This window comes from Schistocerca piceifrons, chromosome 4 (assembly GCF_021461385.2).
Source record: "Schistocerca piceifrons isolate TAMUIC-IGC-003096 chromosome 4, iqSchPice1.1, whole genome shotgun sequence".
NCBI lineage: Eukaryota > Metazoa > Arthropoda > Insecta > Orthoptera > Acrididae > Schistocerca > Schistocerca piceifrons.
Genome location: NC_060141.1, coordinates 89629237 through 89652715, shown reverse-complemented (window position 1 = coordinate 89652715; position 23479 = coordinate 89629237). Strand labels below are relative to the sequence as shown.

General features: G+C 40.9%; 1 protein-coding gene across 8 annotated transcripts in view; it reads left to right on the top strand.

The window, feature by feature from the left end:
* LOC124796423 (H(+)/Cl(-) exchange transporter 4) overlaps positions 1-1251 on the top strand; it is a 395803-nt gene extending 394552 nt beyond the window's left edge. For all 8 annotated transcript variants that reach the window (XM_047260605.1, XM_047260611.1, XM_047260610.1 and 5 more), the window contains one exon: positions 88-1251. In XM_047260605.1, coding sequence (XP_047116561.1) covers positions 88-178 — 91 coding nt within the window. In that variant the 3' untranslated portion in view covers positions 179-1251. The remainder of the gene's footprint in view (positions 1-87) is intronic.
* The last annotated feature ends 22228 nt before the right edge of the window (positions 1252-23479 follow it).

The window sequence follows — 23479 nt, the reverse complement described above, 5'->3', positions numbered from 1 at the left end:
TTGTAATTGGGTTTGAATATTACATATGATGACTTTGTTTATTAGTACTAACTATTGGTTTTTCTCTTCCTCTCTATCTCCCTGCAGACGGTTGCTTGGTGTCATCACAAAGAAGGATGTACTGAGGCATCTAAAACAAATGGATAATGAAGACCCTAGCTCAGTGTTATTTAATTAGTTCATTTTTATAAGGAAAGGGAGACTATGTTGTTAACATACCAATTTCAGAACCTCAGAATAGTGATATGTTACTACCTATTTTACAGGTAGGCAGCTATGTGATGTAAGTTAATTTATTTTAACTTTGTGATGGGACTTACGAAAGAAGCTTATACACTTATCCATTATTTTATACACACGCACTGTGGCTTTTTGTTGCTTGTGAACTTATTGTGTTAATCTTTTATTGTGATTTTTTTTCACGTTAATGTACCAGTCTGCAGATTTTTTAGATGTGAAGCATTTTCCTTATGTCTGGATTGTAGATAAGAAACAATGTGGCAGCTGGACATTTAATGCCATTGTAAAAGTATTTACAGTCTAATATTTTTTCAAGAAACATTTATATGTAAGGTATTACTTCGCTTCTGTAAATATTGTATACTACAATTTTGCATTGAAATATTACATGTACTCAACACATTTTGTGCTGCCAGTGAAGTGTAGATATTTTGTAACATCAGGCAAAAACTGTATGTTTTTTAAAAAGTGAACCTTAAGCATTTCACAGTGTATTGAATGGGCCTTCAGTAAATCTGTTTACACAATATTATTCTCCGCATCAGTGAAAGACTATTTCTCGAGTCTCAGTGCTATAATTTTTAATAAGTCATTTTAACATTTATTATTTTAAAATATAGATTAAGATTCATTGAGAAATTATTTTTTTATTAGTGTTACTTAAATGCTACAAATCAAGGAACATTTTAAACTCTTACTGTCACAAGAGTGAGTTACGTCAAGCTGTTGTTGTATTGATATAAATGAGTTATGAAAAGTAATAATGTATATAATTTAGCTGTAACTCTATGCATGCAATTCTATGGAAAGATAGCTGAACTTGGATAATGAATTTTTTGAAAAACTTACAGTTGTTTTAAGCCTGTCAGTCAATGAATGTGGAACTAGTCAAAATTTCACTAACTGTTCTGTAAGGATTGCATTTCCAGCAATATACTTTGTTGAAATTTTTAAATCTTGTTTATAACTTTTCTTATTCAGTTATTATTAAAACAAAAGGAGAAACATAAATACAATGTTGAAGTTATTAATGGAGCCAGCTTTAAACGTAATAATAAGAGCATGTCCTTTCGGCATTGAATAATATGTGAAGTGCATAATTGGCAGAATTTAGTTTTTGTATAGCTATTCTTTGAAGGTCCATACAGTCAAACCAAGCACCAAAGTGCAGCTGGTTAAATTTTGATTGCAGTTGAACATGATCAAAGACAACTGGTTAAGACAAGAAATAGAACTGGTTAAATGTTCTGATAATGAAATTTAGCCAATGAGTGAAATGGCACGACTGATACTGAACTATAAATACAAACAGGTAATAATAGAACACACGGAGAAGTCTTAGCAGAGCATAGTATCTAGGAAGATCACAACTTTGACTTTCAAAACACAAAGCTGCTGTGCTGAGCAACTGTCTATTGGGACAGAACTATAAATAATCCATTGGCATAATATTCATGAGAATCTCGTTAGTATGATGAAGAATACCAGCAGGGTGCAGCATAGAATCCATTCATAGTGATAATATGATGAGAGCATACCCAGCCCCGCCCAGCATGCAAGACACATCTGGATTGCCCAGACAGAGATGTGAATAGTGCACTCACTACCCCGTGCCCATGCAACTCGCGCCTGTTCATGCCCACTTGCCAGATAGCACTCAACCTACTGTAACCAAGTGGAGGGGTGCCACACTGCTAGTGAAGTCTTTCATGTGCACCTGTCGATGACAATGCTTCTGCTGTTTGCTAAGTGGCCTCCTTTACTTCTAAATTATTTACATGCTGTCAGACTTAACTTGCTATATTAAAAACAGTTTGTAAGTTCTAGCAACTTGTTCTCCCATAAATTCATAAGTTTTCTACTGCAACAAAGAATAACTGCAATAAACGAGTTGTCCCTGGCAAACTTCCCTCAGTATCATGTTCATCATCTCATTTCCCACCTGCAGTCTCATATTTTTGCTAAGATGTATGTAAGTCAATGAGAGAATCTGAGCTTATGTGAATGGCATATTTGTGGAAAATTTCATTTCAGGTTAATCTTGTGCTTTACCACATCAGAAAAAGACATTCTGTTGGTTCCTGCTGAAGATATGACAAGAAATCAATGTAGTATCCTTGCTTAAACCTATTAACATAAACAGAAACACATTTGCAATGTGGTTGTGGAGAGCAGCTTATTTGTTTAAAAAGTTGGATTGTGTCACCATACTCGATTTTAATCGCAAGTCTTTTAATTGCAAGCAAGCTACCAATAGTATACTGCCAAGTGTAACTTAAACTATTAATATTGTTAAGCTGGAACTAGTTACTCTAAATGTTTGTCATTTCATAGTGCATGAAGCAAGTTTTGAAGCTTCCTCCCATCTACACACCATAGATGTTTTCAACCCATTCAAAAGGATTAAAAAAGTAGCTGGTGCTACTAAAGGAAACAGATTTATATCAGTGCTTACTCACCATAAATTTTGTTGTTTTGAAATTACAGAAATAAAATATTGTTATGACTTCTGCACCACATGTTAGCAGCAGACACAGTGGCTGCGCCAAAGACTGAGATGGCGTGGAGTTTTACAATTATTTATTGAACTTTCTTTACAATTTCTCCCTCGTTGTCGCTGCCCAGCCCTGCGGATCCCTCCGCCTGGCTGCTGCTGTGTAGATTCTACAACAATGTGTGCAACGCGCGCTGCTGATCGCACTCGGGAGCCTCAGGCCACCAGTGCTCCGCTGAAGCCAGGATGGCCTGTGGTTGAGATGAACTCGGCGCCCCAGTACGGCATGCCCACGGAGCCGCATCGCCGTGAGGTCAGCTGCTGGCACCTACTGCACCGGTGGCTGGGAAGTAGTCAGTCGCGATGTCCGCGAGGTCCTGTCATGGACGGACCACGCGCCGTGGGGCTGGGTTGCCGTGAAGTCTGGGCGTCAGTCCCCGGCGTCGCTTGTGACCAAGACCGCGCTGCGGCCGGTCCTGCTGGAAGTTCTCGCTGTAGTCAGCCAGCCATGGTGCCGACCGAACTCGGGCCGACCTCCAGAACTGAAGTTGACATCTGGCGTCGAACGGATGACTCCTGCGAGCTGGAACAGACTTCCAGAATAGTCACCTACGAAGATAGAACATTCGGACACAGACCACGTCCGTCCTCAGATCCGAGCTGCTTCCTAATGGCTTCTGTTTGTTGCTGCCTGCGCTCCACTATTTATATCCAGCAGGAGGACGTTTTTTACTCTTGGTGGTAGCTTTTGTTATTACTCCCGCAGTATATTGCAGCGTAACTTAGCGTGGTGGCCTCACTTCCTCTTACTCTGCACTCTCCAGGCTTCACTCGGCGCTCAGTCTGTGTGTGTCCTTGCGTCAGTCTGTTAGTAGACTGCTGCTGTCAGCAAGGCTGTCTGTGCCTGCCTACTTCACAACACCTCAGTCACCAGCGTGCCTCTGTTTTGCATTCTCCACTGCATGAAGCAACTCTTACTACATGTGGCCGCAACAATATATATAACAAACAAAATAATCAGTTTTTGACAATATAATGTAGTTGGTTCAATTAAAAAATGCATCTAAACAAAAATTTTAAGTGTGCAAGCTTTTGAATCCAGTGGCTCCTTCTGGCAGAAGGGCTGAAGGGAAGGAAGTGGGGAGAATGAAAAGGACTGGAGAGGTTAAAGAAATGGGCTAGTGTTTGTAAAAGTTTGCCAGAACCCTGTGTCGGGGGAGACCAATCGGACGGGATGAGAAGGAAAGACTTGATTGGTGGGGACTGCAACAGATGAGATTTGGAAACCTGAGCGATTAAATGTGGAAGACAGCGTAATATGAGACAGAGATTACAGCTGAAACATCATGCATGAATTAATAAGAATGAGAAGCTAAGTGCATTGTATGTAATAGAAATGGGAGGGGATGGAGAAAAATAGACTGGTCAGAAAATGAAAGGTGTAGGAAACTAAAATGGAGTCCAGAAAGAAGTAGTTACTGTGAATAAATGCTGACATGGAAGAAATTAATGTAAATTAAGGCCAGAACCAAGGACATGTAGCAGTAGTTCCCACCTGCTGTGTTCTGAGAAACTTCTGTCCGTGGGAAGAATCCAGATGGCTCATGTGGTGAAACGGGCATTGAGGTCACGACTGTCACATTGTAAAGCATGCTCTGCAACAGGATATTGTTTGTTGCTGGTAACTTGCTCTGCTTATATCCTAACTGAGAACTTGGTGGTAGTCACGTCAAAGGCTGAATAGTGCTTACATAACAGCCAGTATACGACTTATAATTTCACAGGTGGCTCTCCCTTTGATATTGTGTGTTTTGCCAGTTACTGGTGGTTGTAGGAGGGTGGTGGTTAGGGCAAATCTTGCAGTGGGGACGGTCACAGGAATGGGAGCCATAGAGTACGTAGGTTGGTGCAGGAGAAGCATGGGGTTTGACAAGGATATTGTGGAGATGGGAGAGCGAGAAAAAGCTGTTCTAGGTGTAAAGGGAAAAAGGACAGACAGAATGGACATAATTCAGGGTTTGATTTTAGGAAGTCATGATCTTGTCCAAGTAGCTAATAATACGTTAAAGACCAGGATAATACTGATTGACACATAGCGTGCTCTTAAGTTATTTTTGGAGGGATCAGCAGTGCCAGGAGTGAATGTGATAAGCCAGGAAATCTTCTGAACTAGGCTGGTGGGATAATTACTCTCAGTGAAGGCTGGGGTGAAAATAGCAGTGTATTGCTGTAAAGAGTCTGCATCTGAACAAATACATTTGCCTAAATGCCAAGGCTGCATGAGAGGGAACGTCTGACATGGAAAGGATGCAACTGTCAAAATGTAAGTACTGTTGTTTGTTAGTATGTTTAATGTGGTCAGAAGTGTGTAGCTATCCTTTAGTGAGGATGTGATCAACATCAAGGAAAGTGGTGGGGATTCGGAATAGGACCATGTGAAGTTTAAATGGGAGAATGTATTTAGAGATTTCAGGAATTTTAACAGGTAAGCGTCACCAAGAGTCCATATTCCAAAGATGTCATCAACGTATGTAAACCAATCATGGACTGTAGCTCCCTAAAAGTGACCCATGGAAAGGTTGGCATTGGAACTAGACATCCTAGTTCCCATGACCATACCCCTAATCTGTTTTTATGTTTGCCACTCGAAGATGAAGTAGTTGTTAAGTATAAAGTTGATGGAGGTGATCAGGAAGGATGTCATAGGTTTTGAATCAGGCGGGTGCTGACTGACGAAATGTTCAGCAGCAGACAGAACATTTACGTGGAGGCTGTTGGTATAGAGGAATGTGGCATCAATAGTGACAAGCAAGGTGTGTGATGGGAGGGGGACAGGTATGGATTTGAAACGATCTAGGAAATGGGTGACATCTTTAACACTAGGAGGACCAGCATTGCCTCGTTTTGAGGTTTTCTGAACTTTGTCTTCTTTGTTTTCAGTTTTACTTCTTATAGGTCAGTAGTGCATTATGCTTACCATACAAATGTGTTAAGCTTAAAAGTTTCTCTAGGAAGTATATTTAATTAAATAAAAGACTATAAAAACAATTGAAAATCCCGTATGGAATGTAACAATACCGTGAAAAGGAAAGTTGCTACTCACCATATAGCGGGGATGCCGAGTTGCAGATAGCACAGCAAAAACTGTCACAACGCTCATGCAAACGCAACTCTCACCCATGACTGCAGTTTCGGGCAACTAAGTGTGGCTTCAGTTGCCTGAGACTGCAGTCGTGTGTGTGTGTGTGTGTGTGTGTGTGTGTGTGTGTGTGTGTGTGAGAGAGAGAGAGAGAGAGTGCATGGCTGTGTGTGTGTGTGTATTTGCAGTCTAATTTTGATGAAGGCCTTACTGCCCGAAAGCTATATTTGTGACAGTGTTTTTGTTGTGCCTAACTGTGACTCAGTATCTCCACTATATGGTGAGTAGTAACTTTCCTTTTCACAATAAAGTAAAGAATACATTGTTAATACAAAATCAATTCAAACTAAACCTACAATTTCAAATAAAATATAATTACACATTAAAATCTTTTATCTTCATGACTTGTACTCAGTCAAAGCCCCAAACAGGTCGTAAACATATATTTAATATGAAAAATAAAGAAAAATGGAAACGAATTTCTGTAGCAATAGTAAGAAAATATTTTTTTTTTTTTCTTGTATCTGACATCTTTATAGTCAGTCACTATCTTTGTCGAAACACTTTGCACACGCATACTGAACACTTCCAGCAAATGGACCACATATGAATTCCCTGCACTACACGTGCAGATTTTTGGTTCTGTGCAAACTTTCACATCCTCTTATCTGGCAGACAGTCGCCAAAACTGTTGGCACATTTATCCCATTCTGCACAGGTACCTTATGTATTTCAGTGATTGTAATGAATGTATGAACAGGTCCTTTCTTTGATTGTACATACACAGAGGAGAGTTCTTTCACTATTTTTAAAACAAAAATTCACTGGATAACTTTTTCTTCTGTTGTCTCTGTGTAAAGGATCCTGAGTCTAGTAAGGTCTAAGGCGTTGTAAAACACACGTAAAGACCATCTGCAGCAGCCAAACTTGACAGTGTACAGACATGACATCTGGTCTAGAATGTCAACTCCAAATTCAATGGAATTGTAGAAGCTCACAGTTTCAGGGAGTTTCATCTGTCTTTGTTCATCCACTGCAACTGACTTTTGCTTTGTGCTCAATACATGAACATTTTTCTTGGCTTTCCTCTGGTATGAAGTAATTGTTGAGTTACCAGATTTGTATAAAATATAAGGGTGCACTCAAATGAAACCCTGTCACTAATGCGAAATAACAGTAACAATTTTATTAACTCAAAAATGTAATTATACACAGCACACATACTCAAAAATAGCCGCCAAAACTGTTGGCACATTTATCCCATTGCAACACTAACCAGCCGATTCCATTCTTGAAGAAGCTAGTAGGCTGCTGTCGGATCCAGGCCTGGACCCAGTCACACACTTTGTTGTCCGTTGGGAATTGATGTCCAGGAATAGCTTGTTTTAGAAGTCCAAACATGAGTCACGTGGTGAAAGGTTGGGACTGTATGATGGATGTTCAAGGCTAAAGCATTCACTTCCACAACCATTGGTATGATGACAGGATGAGCCTGTCCAGGATGAGCATTGTCTTCCAGTGACTCGTGCCCCTCACGGAATCATTTGCACCATTCCACAACACCTGAACGACTCAGGCTGTACTCACCATACACAGCCTTCATCCGTTGATATATTTCACAGCCTCCAATTCCCTCCGCTGCCAAACATCGAACCACTCCTCATTGTTCCTGCTTACTCGCCTCCGTGTTCAGCAGTGGACGATAACTTGGGTGACCACCTTCTCTTCGGCATGAAACCACACTGGTGCTATGAAACATCAAACGGTGCGCACGCGTCAGTCTCTGTACCAATAGATGGTGCCAACATACCCGCAGTTACGTGGTGCCACCTTAGGGGTAAGACAAAGGTAGACGCCCTGACCATGTTTCAGTCGAATGAACGTTATAGTATCGTATAAGATTGTATAAAGATTTGCCTTCACTGTTGAAGGAGCTTCTCATCGGATTTTCTTCATTGTAGCTGCACACCTCATGGTTGTGTTCTCCTGTTTCAGCTGCTCTGCAAGATGTTTAGCTATGAAGAAATTGTTGCATGTTAAATTTCTTCCTTTCAAAGTGTAAGGTTGCACGAGACGTGTAACAACATGCTCTGCAACAGGTATATTAGTGGATCTTTCACTTTGTTTATCCAAGAAAGGAAATCATTCACCATACATTTACTACTGGCATCTGCTACAGGCCAGAACTTCAAACCAAATTTGTCTGGTTTATTACTCGTGTATCATATATAGTGGCAACAAGCTCTACATGGATAGAGCTGCTCGTCTACAGTTCTGGATACTGTTAGCTACAAATGAATTCCAGACTGAGGTAGCAGCTGCAAAGCCATCGGTGTTGACTTTTGGCACAGTGTGCTTGTCATAAAATCTGAAAAAAATCACGTGACTTCTATGAACTTATTTCTTCCCATAGTGTGAGAAAAAATGCCTGGCCACACACTTAAGACTACAGAAGTTTCAGGGGGAAATTCTTTCCTCTGTGCGCTCTATGTGCATACATTATAGCTATGTCAGCTTCTTATTGGGCAATATCATGTACCCACCTGTCATCCTGGGTAAGTTCTCAGGCTCTAATTTCTGTAAAGGTTTTTTTTATGTTCTTTAGAATATTATTTTGTACCACCACTTGCCATAAAAAAGTGGTCTTTTACATAACGCCATAGATAAGTCACAAGGTGTGAGGTCTGGAGACCAGGAAGGCCACTGGCGATGAAGTTTAATCTTCTGCTCTCCTCTTCCAATCCAACATTTTGGAATGGTGTCATTCTGGTAACATGTGACATGCTGAGAGAATTTTTTTAAAATGAAGGGAAAGCCAGGAAGAGAATAAACTCATGTCTTCATGAAAAGCTAATTTTAGACAAGGAAAGTGAACTGCAAACATCAGTATTAAATTGTTCTACATTTTTAGACTATCTTCCCTCTAAGAGGATATTCTGTAAGATTCCTTGGTTACTATTTTACTATTTTTTAAAGCTAGAATTACTTTTTCTTCTACAAATATTCTTGTCCACTTTCTTTTAAAAAAGTTTTGGCCAGTCTCGAATGGCTGAATTTGTTCTGTAATTAACAAATGAAAATAGGCCTGAGGTTTATCACAAAAGTAAAAATTAGTCTAAGATTGTGAATTGCCATATCGGGGTTAGTAGTCTTGTGGTGAGGTGCTTACCTGGAAACTGAGAGGTCATGGGTTTGAATCTTGGCCTGTGCACAAGTTTTTCAATCTCTGTTGGTCCATCAGGGCCAGGGGACATCGGCTGCTAAGTAATTTTCAATGTCAATAAAATTCACCAACAGCCAGATACTTTCATATATTTTACTTTATTCTGAAAGCAGCCAGTTTCGGCATTTCATTTTGCCACCTTCAGGCCCCATACACTTCTATCCAAATAAACAAACTTGTCGTATAATGCCATAAATCACTGGATATCATGAATTCCAATCATTATACATTTGCTTCATACAAAGTTTCTTTATTTGGATAGAAGCGTATGAGGCCTGAAGATGGCAAAATGAAATGCCAAAACTGGTTGCTTTCAGAACAAAATAAAATATCTTAAAGTATATGGCTGTCGGTGAATTTTATTTACTTTGAAAAAAACATATTTTAAAGTCTTTGTTTTAATATACTCTTCATCTCTCAACAATTTGAGGAATTGCCAGAAATGTGTGATTAAGATTCCATGTAAAACTCAATGTTGCCTTTCTCTGGTTGTACAGGGGCGTTTGAAAAGTCCGTGCAAAGTCCGAGAGATGGCACCACTGGCACGTATCGAGGTCATGTTTAGTTAGTAGCATCTTTGGAAAGAATGCACACCAAGTTTCAGCCATACTGGTCTATTTCTTTGTGTTTGGCATTCGTGTGATTGTCAGAAAATGGACGAAAAAGAATTTCGTGTGGTGATTAAATATTACTTTATGAAAGGCAAATCGCCTCAGGAGACTAAAGAGAAGCTTCATAAACATTACGGTGACTCTGCACCTTCGATTAGAACATTTATAAGTTTCAAAATTTTCGGAGTGGCCATATGGGCACATGTCAACATAATCAGTTTATTCCCAAGAATTAGCAGCATTAACTCTGTTAGTACTTGGCTGAAATCCAGTCTGCATTTCCATGACTCTTGTGCAGAAAGACATGTTCTGCTCCATCCACTATCAATAAGGTACCACAAGAATTCAAAAATCTTACCAGTAATCAATGTGCCTTCAGTTCTAAACTGAAGAGTTTCCTCATTGGTTACTCCTAGAATTCTGTTGAGGAGTCCCTTGAAAAATCAAACTGATTGCTGTGTTACATTGTTGATTGCATTTACATAAACTGATAGCCTGACACTTTGTTAGGAATTACAAACATTTTATTTTATCTGTCATTACTCTGTTGTAATTTCATGTACTGACACATTCCATGGCCATGGGGCTTTGTTCCTCAGTTTGGTCCTACAGACTAATGTGTAAAATAAAATACATATGCATGTGACAGTTTTCTTTTTCAATATCAGAGATGCGCTAGTTGAACTGTCCCAGAAACCGTACTGTACTTATTGCATGATGAGAGATTCAATTTATTTATGATATGCTATTGTTTGTGTACTAATGTCAATAGTAATCACTAGATTTTGCATTGCAAAAGCAAAAATGTGTGATTTACTTAATAGGAAGACAACAGCAGTATTCCAGCTTAAGTTATTGTCCACATTTAATCCAAGATATTTGACACTATCAGCGTCTTCTGTAAGTTGGTTTTTATGCTGTATTTTAAGCTCCAAACATTTTGAATTGGGTACTTGTGATGCAGCATCTGCACACTTAACTGGAACCAGTTTGCGCGCTCAAACTAAAACTCAGAACCTTTTATTCATTATAAGTTTCCATTAAAACAAAAGTATCATCTGCAAACAGAACTGATGGGAATTTATATTGGTAAGTCATTTGAAATTTATAGGAAAAGCATTGGTTCTAAAATGGAGCCTTGAGGCATTCCCTGTAATCCCACTTGTATCTAATTTGTAGATGAGAAAGGCAAAGTTTACTCAAAGGTTCTTGTAAGTTGCAGAAGAAACATGCAACGTTACTCTTCTGATATTCTTTGCTTATCTTTTCATTGAAGTTCTATGCTGCACCCAGTGGTTTTTACTGTATGGAATCCAAATCGGTTACTTATGATAATACAATGTCTCACAATAAGATATTGAATCTGGGTTGCATCTTCTGGTATCGGGCCACACAGAAGTTGAATGCCCACCGGAACAAATTGATCTCGATGGCTGATAGAGGGCAGTGTCACTGCAGTGCTGCACTTGCTTAGTGAGTGTACCACCGTCTCACCCTGTGAGTACACCTGCCAATAGTCTCCCTCGCTGCTGGCATAAATACCACCGCACCTTAACCTCTCAGTCAGTTGTGTACTTCATCTGATAGTGTTCATTACTATCTCCACTGTACTACTGGCTACTTGCTGGTAACTTCGCTTGATATTGGTTTTCCTCTCTGGTCTTGATTTGGATTGTGGCTCGTACTTGATCTGTTGACAGCATTGTGTCAAAAGTTTGTCACACTTCATTGTAGCCTAGATTGCTATTGCCTTGCTCTTGTTGTCAAGTCTGCCATTTATCTGCCCTGTTGCTTGACTCCAGTGTGGGTCTGAGTCCTGACCGCAGACAGTCTTCCTTTCTTGCATCATCTTCTTTTTCATGTCTTCTCTAAAGTGTGCACCAGTATCCAGCAACTCATGGATAGAGCACATCTCATTTTCTCCAGCACTTTTGGTAGGATTGGGAGATTGGAAACAGGATGATAGTTTTCTCTATCTTCTCTTGACCCTTTCTCGAACAGAGGTCTTACTTCTCCATACTTCAACATGTCAGGAAAAAACTCCTGTTCAAAAGATTGATTAATTGTTACTGGAGCTGATGAAGGTGCTGTTACGTGATACACTGCTTTCATCACCTTATGGACTGCCCCATCCCACACAGCAGAATTTTTGTTTCTTAATGATTGTATGACATCTTCCTTATCGACATCACAACACCTTTAGAACTAGAAGATAATCAGCTTCCTCATGAATCCTAAAGGTATTTACTTAGTTACAGTGTTCTCTATATTTATGAGGAATTTATTTAAACAGTCTTATATTTGTGCTGTGTTTACAATAATGTTATCATTTAGTTCAGTCCTATATATTGTAGTATTGACCTTTTTTTTTTTTTTTTTCCCTGGTGTGGATTTTTTAAATGTTTTTAGAGTGAGAAGTAGATGTTCGCTAAAAAAGGCCACATCATCTTTATGACAGCAAGAGAATAATAAGATCATGAAATAAACGTAACCTGTAGGATAAATGTGTGGAAAAAAATTCTTATGCTTCATCTAATCCCTTCAATTGGTTAAATACCTGTATTTGGCGCAAATGATTCATCAGACCCAGAGAACAGAAAAGTTTGGTGACACAAGACCTTGTTAATGTTTAGTTTCAGTGTAATGGATTTATTTGTAAAGAATATTAGATTGCAAGCTTGGATTTTAGAAATGAAAATGCATAGATGGTAGCATGCTGATGGCTCGCGATCATTGCGTCACCAAACCAAATAATAAACCAGCTGAAAATACATGAATGATTTTGGGATTAGTGGAACATGGCACTGATTACACTATTTTGAATAAAGTGTCATGCATACTTTAAGCATTCATTAATTATTTTATTGGTCATTACAGTAACAATAATCAATAAAAAAACCTTAGTGTCGGGAAGCTCTAAGAGGAAGGACAGGAGTGAGCTGCTCATCATATTTGCATTTTATAAACAGAAGGACAAAAGTTCCAAAGATAATGATTTCTTACAGTGTCGCCTTGAATGAATGGCAGAGATAATGTCTGTCACATGTTGGAGGCACCATTCAACGTTTCAACCTGTAGGGACTCAATATTTGGCATAGACTGAGGTGACAAAACTCTTGGGGTACCTCCTAATACCTTGTTGGACCTCCTTTTGTGTGGCATAGTGTAACAACTCAATGTGGCATGGACTCAAGGAGTAGTTGGATGTCCCCTGTTGAAGTATTGAGCCATGTTGCCTCTATAGCCATCCGTAATTGCGAAAGTATTGCCAGTGCAGGATTTTGTGCACCATCTGACCTCTCCATTATGCCCCATGAATGTTTGATGGGTGGCTAAATCAATCACTCGAATTGTCCAGAATGTTCTTCAAATCAGCTGTGAACAAGTGTGCCAGGTGATATAGCACATTGTCATCTGTGAAAATTTCATCATTGTTTGGAATGTGAAAGCCATAAATGGCAGCAAATGGTCTCCCAGTAGCTGAATATAACTATTTCCAATCAATGATCCATTCAGTATGACCAGAGATCTGGTCTATCTCCTGTAAACACAGTCCTCGCCATTATGGAGCCAACACCAGCTTGCACAGTGCCTTGTTGACAACTTGGGTCCATGGCTTTGTGGGGTCTGTGCCACACACAGATCCTACCATCAGCTCTTACCAACAGAAATTGGGACCCATCTGACCAGGCCACAGTTTTCCAGTCATATAGGGTCCAACTGATATGGTCACGAGCCCAGGAGAGGCACTACAGGTAATGTTGTGCTGTTAGCGAAGGCACTCACATCATTCATTTACTGCCATAGCCCATTAATGCCAAATTTCACTGCACTGTCCTAATGCATATGTTCGTCATACATCCCACATTCATTTCTGCACTTATTTCATGCAATGTTGCATGTCCGCGAGCACTGATAACCCTACACAAACACCACTGCTTTTGGACATTAAGTGAATGCCATTGGTCACTGTGTTGTCCATGTTGAGAGGTAATGCCTGAAATTTGGAATTCTCAACACTCTCTTGACAATGTGGGTCCCAGAATACTGAATTCCATGATGATTTCTGAAGCAGAATGTACCATGCGTCTAGCTCCAACTACCTTTTTGCATTCAAAATCTGTTAACTCCTGTTGTGCAGCCTTAATTACATCAGAAATCTTCTAACATGAATCACTTGGCGACAAATGACAGCTCCATGAATGCACTGCCCTTTTGTAGCTTGTGTATGCAATATTACTGTCATATATAAAATCAAAGATGAGGTGAGTTACCGAACGAAAGCGCTGGCAGGTCGATAGACACACAAACAAACACAAACATACACACAAAATTCAAGCTTTCGCAACAAACTGTTGCCTCATCAGGAAAGAGGGAAATCTTTCCTGATGAGGCAACAGTTTGTTGCGAAAGCTTGAATTTTGTGTGTATGTTTGTGTTTGTTTGTGTGTCTATCGACCTGCCAGCGCTTTCGTTCAATATTACTGTCATCTTTATATGTGCATATCGCTATCTCGTGACTTTTGTTGCCTCAGTGTAGAGTAACAATATTGTGATTACATAGTTGCAGTTGATGGAATAGATAAAATAGCTTTGCTAAATCATTTTGAAAATAATCAATTATTGACAATCTACTCAATAAGTGGCAGCAGGAGAAAACACACACAAAATGGTTTAACTTATCCAAGTCTTTAGAGCCAGTGGCTCTTTCTTCTGGCAGAAGAGTTGAATGGGAAGGAAGAAGGATGAAGTAAAAGGACTGGAATGGCTTAGGAAAAGGGGTACAGTTTGTAAAAGTTACCCAGAACCCCTGGTCAGGGAAAACTTACCGGATGTGATGGGAAGGAAAGACTTTCCTTCTCATCCCGTCTGGTAAGTCTCCCCTCACCCAGAGCTCTGGGTGATTTTTCCAAACTGTACCCCCTTTCCTAAACCTTTCCAGTCCTTTTCCTTCAGCCCTCTTCCTTTCCCTTTAACTCTTCTGCTGGAAGAAGGAGCCACTGGCTCTGAAAGCATGCATAAATTAATCCTGTTTGTGTGTGTATTCTCCTGCCGCTCCTTGGTGAGTAGATATTTTTTATCTATTCAGTTACATTATATTTGCTAAATAATTGGTTTGTTTTAAATAAAGTATGATTCATGGTAAACAGTTACAATCGATTTATATGAAAGGACTGATTTATTGTTATCATGACACTTAGGTAAGACATCTGGTAATAGACTGCTTAAAGTTTCCCAGAAAAATATTAGCTACAACAAGGCTTTCAGACGTTAACACTTCACATACAATGTTAGAAATGTAATGCAGCATTTACCAGTGAAAACAATACTGACTATGTTACTGTTATTAATTCTCTTAACCCTATGAGCCCCAGTGATTTCTGCCTGAAGCCACTTTTTTTCAAAGTACCAGTTCCCTTTGCATCAGACCAGTGATGCCACTGCGAGACAGAGACTCCTAATGGCACACCAGGATACATTGTCCTTCTAACAACAGTTGGTGCAGTGATTGTAGGAGATTCTGACATGCATTTCTTTTTTTCCCCCCACATATTGAGGATCTCATTGACAGTGAAGGTAAGTATATCTAACATATTAAACAATGGGAACTCCAGGTTAAAATATCAACAATGCAGGAAAAGATTGATTGCTACTTACTGTAAAGACAACATGCAAAGTTGTAACAGACACAATTAAGACATTTACACATAAGCTTTCAGCCTCAGCGACAGCCTTCATTACAAAAAGAGACCCCCCCCACACACACACACACAAAAAGCAAGCACACCTCATGCACACATGACCACCAACTCCGGCAGTTCGGCCAAGAATGCAGCTATCGTGTGGGATGCAAGCAGCAATCTGGAGGAAGGAGGGTGAGGCGGAGGTGGAGGGGAAGAGGATGGGGAAGGGGAAGTGGTAGCAGTGTATGGGTGGGGAAGAGAGGAGCACTATCCGGCAGCATATGCATGGACTTGAATTCCAACAGGTGTAGCATCAGGAGGTTGTGGGGCAGGGAGGGGGAAAAATGGAGTGAAAAAGGAGAGGAGTGGGGAAAGATGGGTGGGTGAATTGGCAGAGGATGGCAAATGAAGAGAGTGGGAGATGAGAATGTGGAGGAGGTGGTAGGACAGAATGGAGTGGAAACTGTTGGGTGAGGGTGTGGGGGCAGTATGTTTCTGTAAGTTGAGGCTGGGATACTTCCAGGAGTGGGGACCCTGTTGTAAGGATAACCCCATCTATGCAGTTCAGAAAAGCTGGTGATGGAAGGGACGATTCAGGTGGTTTTGGTAGTGAAGCAGCCACTGAATCAAGCATGTTATGTTCTGCTGCTTAGCAATCTATCTTTTCCTACTTTGTTGGTTCTGTATACCTAACTTATTGATATATCTGAGAGTGGCCTCAGCAGCCAGACACTGTGGTCATGTGTGTGTGAGTTGCGGCCACATGAGTGCTTTCTATATCTGAGGAAAGCTTTGTTGGACAAAAGCTCATTTTCTGACAGTCCTTTTGTTGTGCCTGTCTGTGACCCAGCATTTTCACTATATGATGAGTGGCAACTATCCCTTTCATAATATTGTAACTTATTGTAACGTATATTTGAGTTTGTACTGCTGCTTTTATCAGTATTTTGGAAATGAAACCACTGGGACAGTATGTAGCTGACACAAATTATATTAACCGAGCAAGGTGGCGCAGTGGTTAGCACACTGGACTTGCATTCGGGAGGATGACGGTTCAATCCCGTCTCCAGCCATCCTGATTTAGGTTTTCCGTGATTTCCCTAAATCGTTTCAGGCAAATGCCGGGATGGTTCCTTTGAAAGGGCATGGCCGATTTCCTTCCCAGTCCTTCCCTAATCCGAGCTTGCACTCCGTCTCTAATGACCTCGTTGTCGACGGGACGTTAAACACTAACCACCACCACAAAATATATTAAATATTACGCCAATTTTTGATTATTCAGAAGGATGTAGGTTGCAGTAGGTACTGGGAGATGAAAAAGCTTGCACAGGATAGAGTAGCATGGAGAGCTGCATCAAACCAGTCTCAGGACTGAAGACCACAACAACAACAACATTCAGGATTATAATTTGTTTTAGGCATTATGAGCTCATAGAAGTTTCAAGATGTCAGATTTTGTCTAAAAAATGTGAATTTTCATTCAAGTATATCAAGTGAAATATGGTTGGTTGAAGACTGTATGTTCCAGTGGTTCCAAAGTGAAACCGCCTCCTTAAAACAACTGATTGTTTACCATTTGCCAACTTCATATTTGTTGCTTACTATGATAATAAAGACCAATTTTTGGATAAAACTATACATTTATATGCCAAAGTGCAACCACCTCTTCAAAATAATCGATTGTTTACTTTTTGCTAAATTCTTCTTGTATTTGTTGCTTACTATGATGACAAAGGTTAATTTTGTGAAAAATTTAAATTTCTTTCATGATGTTGGCACTCAATGGATTTGGTAAGGTTATTGATAAATTAGTTTATCAAAGGACAGTGTTCAATAAACTTATCATTTAGTGTGCATTTATAGTCCATGTTAACACAGCTTAAATTCTCCAGGAAAACTTTCAGTTGATGTAATTAATATATATACTGGAGAAGACCTAGCTAACTAAATTAAGATCTTAAAATCTTGAAACCATAAAGACACTGTCAGGCCACGGTGGTGGTGATCCAGCTACCAGCTTGAGCGGCACCGGGGAATTCCTCCTATGGTGGCAGGTAGCGAGTTTATACAAAGGACTGGTCAGCACAAGGCAGGCAATTCCATGCTCATTAATGGAATTGTGGTGGACAGGATGTTTGACCAGCACTAAGAACTGAGACTTCTGTTATTTTTAAAAGTGAAGTAATACCCACATAGTAAGACTCAATAGCAGTTCAACCACTCATTGTAGAACTAATCTTAGTACACCAAAATCATGACTGCTTCTATTGAAATACTGATATCTGTGATAACTCTAAAGACGGGTCCACACTGAGCGCGCCGCACTGCGCAAAACGGCTGTGCGTGGCTCTGCGCGCTCTGTGTGTACAGCAAACCACGCTGCGCCGCGTCGTGCCACGCTGCATAGATTTCCGGCTGTTGTCGGTACATCAAAGGAAGTGGCGCATTTGCGCGCGCTCAGTTTAGACGGGGCTTCGGCTTGCTCCATCTTCAGACCATTTGTGCACTCCAACTGGAGCACAGTGCGTGCCTCAGAGCAGCGCGGCGGGGCGCAGACGGCGCTCTCCTCTCTGCTACAGCTGTGCGCGGGGTGCAGCAGCACGGTGCAGCACGGCGCGGCGCGCTCAATGTGGACCCGCCTTAATAAGACAGAAGCAAGCTTTTGAATGTAGTCAAATCAGTTGAGAATTTATATAAAGTATAACCAGAAGTAGGCACTATGTTTGATCATGACAGACATTGTATCGGACTATAGCATTGCAGTCTAGCTTTTTGTTGTGACTTCTACACAGCCAGAATCAATCTAGTATTAAGTTATAATATAGATTTAGTGCATACCGGGGTTAGATCACCATGCCTCCCTCATGAACACAATCAGTGAATCCGGCACGATACTTACATCATCACTCATCCACGTACTCTAGTTGTTAATAGTTTTTTAAATACCACACTGTGTGGAAGCACTTTAATAATTTTGTAGGAAATTATTGAATGTAATTTACGTCATTTGGTATCTCTAAAACCAGAAAGAACTGAACTTTTTATAACTGCAAATGCTTTCATTGTAATAGTGTAAGGCAAAATGTGGTGGTCCATTTATTCAGCATTTAGTTTTATTAAGCATTCCATTTTATTAAGCATCAGATTTAAGAAAGACTGTAAGTTGGAAGGGAGACAGACTGCAGACCATTGGCATGGACATATATGCTGAGCAGCACTGGTGAGGTGTCTGGAGACCAGTTGGAGCCAGTGGGATGGCATAGAAAAAGAGAGTTGATATTAAATGAGGGAAGATTTGGTTATATTCAGGGATTCATAAAAACAGTTTCCAAATGATGGTTTAACTTGGGCAGCATGCAGTCACACTAGACACTTTTACAATTGTTCGGACTCTTGAAAATATCCATGTCATGTGGGACTTATTCAAAATTCAGCAGTTGAATTGTGTTGCTGGGTTGAGCCCTATGAACAGTTAGTATGGGGGGGCGGGGGGGGGGGGGGGGGAAATGTAATTCTTCAGTCTTTCCCTGCACTCTTTTGGCATTTTAAGGTGTCACATATTCTGCTGGATATCAGCATTGTTCTTGCATGATATTTCAGCAACGTGACTCATTATCTTTGCCAGGTACTACCTAAGACTGCTGGTCAAGTGGAACCGGTCGAGTATTTATACCTATGCTCTTCCCCCTCCATCATCAATTTCAGGCATTCTGTTTGCAGTCAGCTCCTGCTAGCAGCATCCTTAGGTCTTTAGTCCGGAGCAAGTGTGGGCTGGCATTCCGTTTTAACTCCACTGTGGTTACAGGTGTTCTCAACCCAGTCTGCTTGCATTAGAAACATTCTTTGGCATTCCCTCTTCAGTCTGGTGTACCAGGCTGAGCACTAGTGTTTCATCTTAGATCCTATACAACCACCTGTGCACTAGCATATTGGAGAATACGATACATTTTCATATTAAAGCACTATAGCAAACTTCACTGTGTGATTTATTTTATTATTAATCATTTAAATAATTTATGTAGGACCACCACCTTTAATTATTTCAAAAAGCTACTGAATGCATTAAGCTGTCATTTTGTTTGAAATATTCTTTGTTGACTACATCATTTAACTGTGGCATCACCTGATATCATTTATTTTACTTAATACAACCAGTTGCACTTTATGTTATTTATTATTTGCAGTTACTAGCCAAAGTCTGGTCAATGAGGCTGTCTGATCATTGGTAACTGACATATATAATATTGTCAAGCTACTGCAGGGTGTTAAAGCTGACATGTGTGATTCAAGTTCTACAACAATTGTGAGCCAAATATCTAATGTGAGCTACATGTTGCCCAATACCAGTCTTCATAATATTCTTTCCCAGTAAGTCCCAAATGGTTTCTCTGATCCAGGATAACCAAATGCGATCTTAACTTCCCTCATCCGTTACACTCTTTTCACTGGTACAACAGAATATATAAACTTTAGTTAATGCCCTCATTTTTTTCTTTTGTATTGTTTCTCACAGACACTATCACATGAACATCGTACAGTACATAGGATAAATGCTGTGAAATAATGGTTACAGTTTGTGTTTCAGAACAGTAAGTGTCAGAAATCAGGAAGTACTGACAGTGGTGGTATTTGCACAGTTTTGCTGGTGATGACAAGTTATGATAGAACCAAATATATGGTGTAGGTGATGTTGTCAGTCATCTTGGGGACCCATCTCAGTAACTGGGTTCTGGACAAATGTTGACAGCTGGATACGAAGGAGGCCTCATCATTGTAATTTGTGTTGTACCATATGATGCTTCAGGTAGTCCTTCATCATCAGAATTACTACGACATAATGTATGACCTACATCAGTTGTACTGAAAGAAAATATTTTGTTAACATAAAAGGAAAATTTTTACACAAATAGAAATGAATAAGGATAAATTAATAATATAGAAAAAGAAAGATTGCTATTTACTGTAAAGAAGACAAAACAAGTTGCAGACAAGCACAGTTAAAAGACACCTACATATAGCTTTCGGCCACAGCCTTTATTACTAAAAGAGAGAGACATACCATTCACACACACAAGCTGTCACACCTCACGCACAGATGACTGCCAACTCCAGCATCTCGAGCCAGAATGCACCCACGTGGGATGCAAGCAGCAATCTAGAGGGGTTGGGGAAGGGGAAGGGATGGTGTATGGGTGGGGAGAGAGATGAATGCAGCCTGGTGTAGTGTGCAGGGACTAGAATGCCAACAAGCACAGCGTCAGGAGGTTGTGAGGCAGGGAGATGGGGAGAAAACAGGAGCAAAAATGGAGAGGAGCAAGGTAAGACAGGTGGGTGTGTTAGTAGAGGGCTGCAAATAAACAGTGTAGGAGATGTGAATGGGAAGGAAATCATAGTACAGAGGGAGTGGAAACTGTTGTGTGGAGTGTGTGGTGATGGTATGTTACTATAGGTTGAGGCTGGAATAATTACGGGAGTGAAGAACATGTTGTAAGGATAACTCCCATCTGCGCAGTTCAAAAAACCTGGTGGTGGAGGGAAGGGTCCAAATGGCTTGGGTAGTGAAGCAGCCATTGAAATCAAGTGTGTTGCATTCAGCTGCATGTTGTGCCACAGGTTGGTCTAACTTTGCTCTTGGCCACAGTTTGGCAGTGGCCGTTCATCCTGACTGGTAGTCATACCAATACAAAAAGCTGTGCAGTGATTGCAGCAGAGCCGGTAAATGACATGGGTGCTTTTACAGGTGTGGCCCCTGAGGGGATAGGATAAACCTGTGACAGGACTGGAATAGAAAGTGCTGGATGGGTAGATTGGGCAGGTTTTGCACCTGTGTCTTCCACAAGGATATGATTCTTGTGGCAAGGGGATGGGATTGGGAATGGCATAGAGATGGACTAGGATGTTGTGGAGGTTGGGTAGGCAATGGAACACTACTTTAGGAGGGGTGGGAAGTACCTCAGGTTGGATGTGCTTCATTTCAGGGCATGATGACAGGTAATCAATGCCCTGGCGAAGGATGTGGTTCAGTTGTTTCAGTCTGTGATGGTACTGGGTGATGAAGGGGACACCATTTTGTGGCTGGTTCTTGGGGGTGGTGACAGGTTTGGTGGTGTAAGAGGAGATTGCATGGGAGATCTGTTTGCAGACTATGTCTGGAGGTTTGTGCCTCTCTGTAAAGGCCTTGGTGAGACCCTCAGTATACAGGGCAATGGAGTTTTTGTCACTGCGGACATGCCATCTCTGAGTGGCCATGGTGTATGAGAGGGTTTTTTTCATTTGAAAGGGATGACACCTGTCAAAATGCAGGTGCTGTTGGCGGTTGGTGGGTTTAATGTGGACAGAGGTATGGATGCAGCCATCAGAGAGGAGGAGGTCAACGTCTAGGAAGGTGACATGCTGGGTTGAGGAGCACCATGTGAAGCGAATGGGAGAGAAGGTGTTGAGGTTATGAAGGAATGAATATAGGATGTCTTGATCCTGAGTTCAGATCATGGAGATATCATCAATGAACCTGAACCAGACTAGGAGTTTGGTGTTTTGGGAGGCTAGGAATGCCTCCTGTAGATGGCCCTAAAAATTTTGGCATAGGAGAGTGCCATGCAGGTGCCCATGGCTGTGCTGTGGATTTGTTTATATACCTTCCCTTCAGATGAGAAGTAGTTGTGGATTAGGATAAAGTTAGTAAGGTGTATGAAGAATAAGGTAGTGGGTTTGTAGTCTGAAGGACATTGGGGAAGGTAGTGTTCAACAGCAGTAAGTCCATGGGCATGTGGGATGTTGATGTATAGGGAGATGGCATCAACAGTGATGAGTAGGGATCCAAGAGGTAAAGGGGTGGGGATGATGGAGAATCGCTGAAGGAAGTGGTCAGTGTCTTTGACATGGGAGGCTAGATTATGGGCAATTGGTTGGAGACGTTGGTCAATAAGGGCCGAAATTCTTTCAGTGGGGCACAGTAACCAGCCACAATGGGGCATCCAGTTTTGTTGGGTTTCTGAATTTTTGGGAGCATGTAGAATGTGGGTGTGCAGGGAGTTGTAAGGGTGAGGAGGGACATTGCTTCAGCGGAGGTGTCCTGCGAAGACCCTAAGGCTTTAAGTAGGGATTGGAGTTTGTGTTGGACTTCTGGGATGGGATCATTCGGGCAGAGTTTATAGGTTGGAGAGTCAGATGATTGGTGGAGGCCTTCTGCAAGGTAGTCACTGAGATCCATAAGAACAGTAGTGGAACCTTTGTCTGCAGGTATGATGATTAGGTGAGGATTTGTTTTGAGGTTATGTATGGCTGTTCTTTCTTCTACTGAAAGGTGGGTGTTCTGAGAAGGGACCCAGGGAAGGATGGTGAGGTTAAGTTTGAGGTAAGGAATTCCTGGAAGATGGGAAAGGGGGGGGAAGATCATGGTTGGATGGTAATATGAACTGGAAAAGGCAGGGCTCAGTGTTGTAATTAGGGTGGTTTTGGTTGGAGGGATTGGTGGCAAAGAAGTACTTCCATTGCAAGGATTGGGAGAAGGCGAGTAGGTCTTTGACATTCCAGCATGGCTAAATTTGCTTGTAGGGCTAAAGATAAGACCTTTGGATAGGACTGAAACTTCTGTGGAGGCAAGGGTTTTGGTAGAAAGACTAACAACAGTGTTACAGGAATGTTTAGGTTCTGGATTTGGTGGAGAGTTGGTATGGTGTTTTTGGGGATGTGGTAAGTTGAGAAGGTCAGCTAGGCAGGGCTTAGTGGCTATGAGGGGTGGACGACGAGGAACACTGTGGGTACAATAGGGGTTGGATAGTGTTGGCCTAAGGCAGCAGTAGGATGTTAGAAGGTTAGTTATGGAGGCAGTGTCTGGAACACTCCTCCAGGTGCTGGAAAGAAAGGGATTCAATTTCAGAGATGTGATGTATAAAATACATTAAATATGTCTGTGTCATCATATGTAGGAATCTTTTTTAAACATCATCTACAACATCTACAAAGCATCACTTCGTGTTTAGTATGTGGTGATTTAATTTACCAAAGTTCATAATGAATGAGTTCATAGCCACAATCAATCTTGTAACTAATGTCTGCAACATGTACTGTGTAAATGCCCCTGCAGGG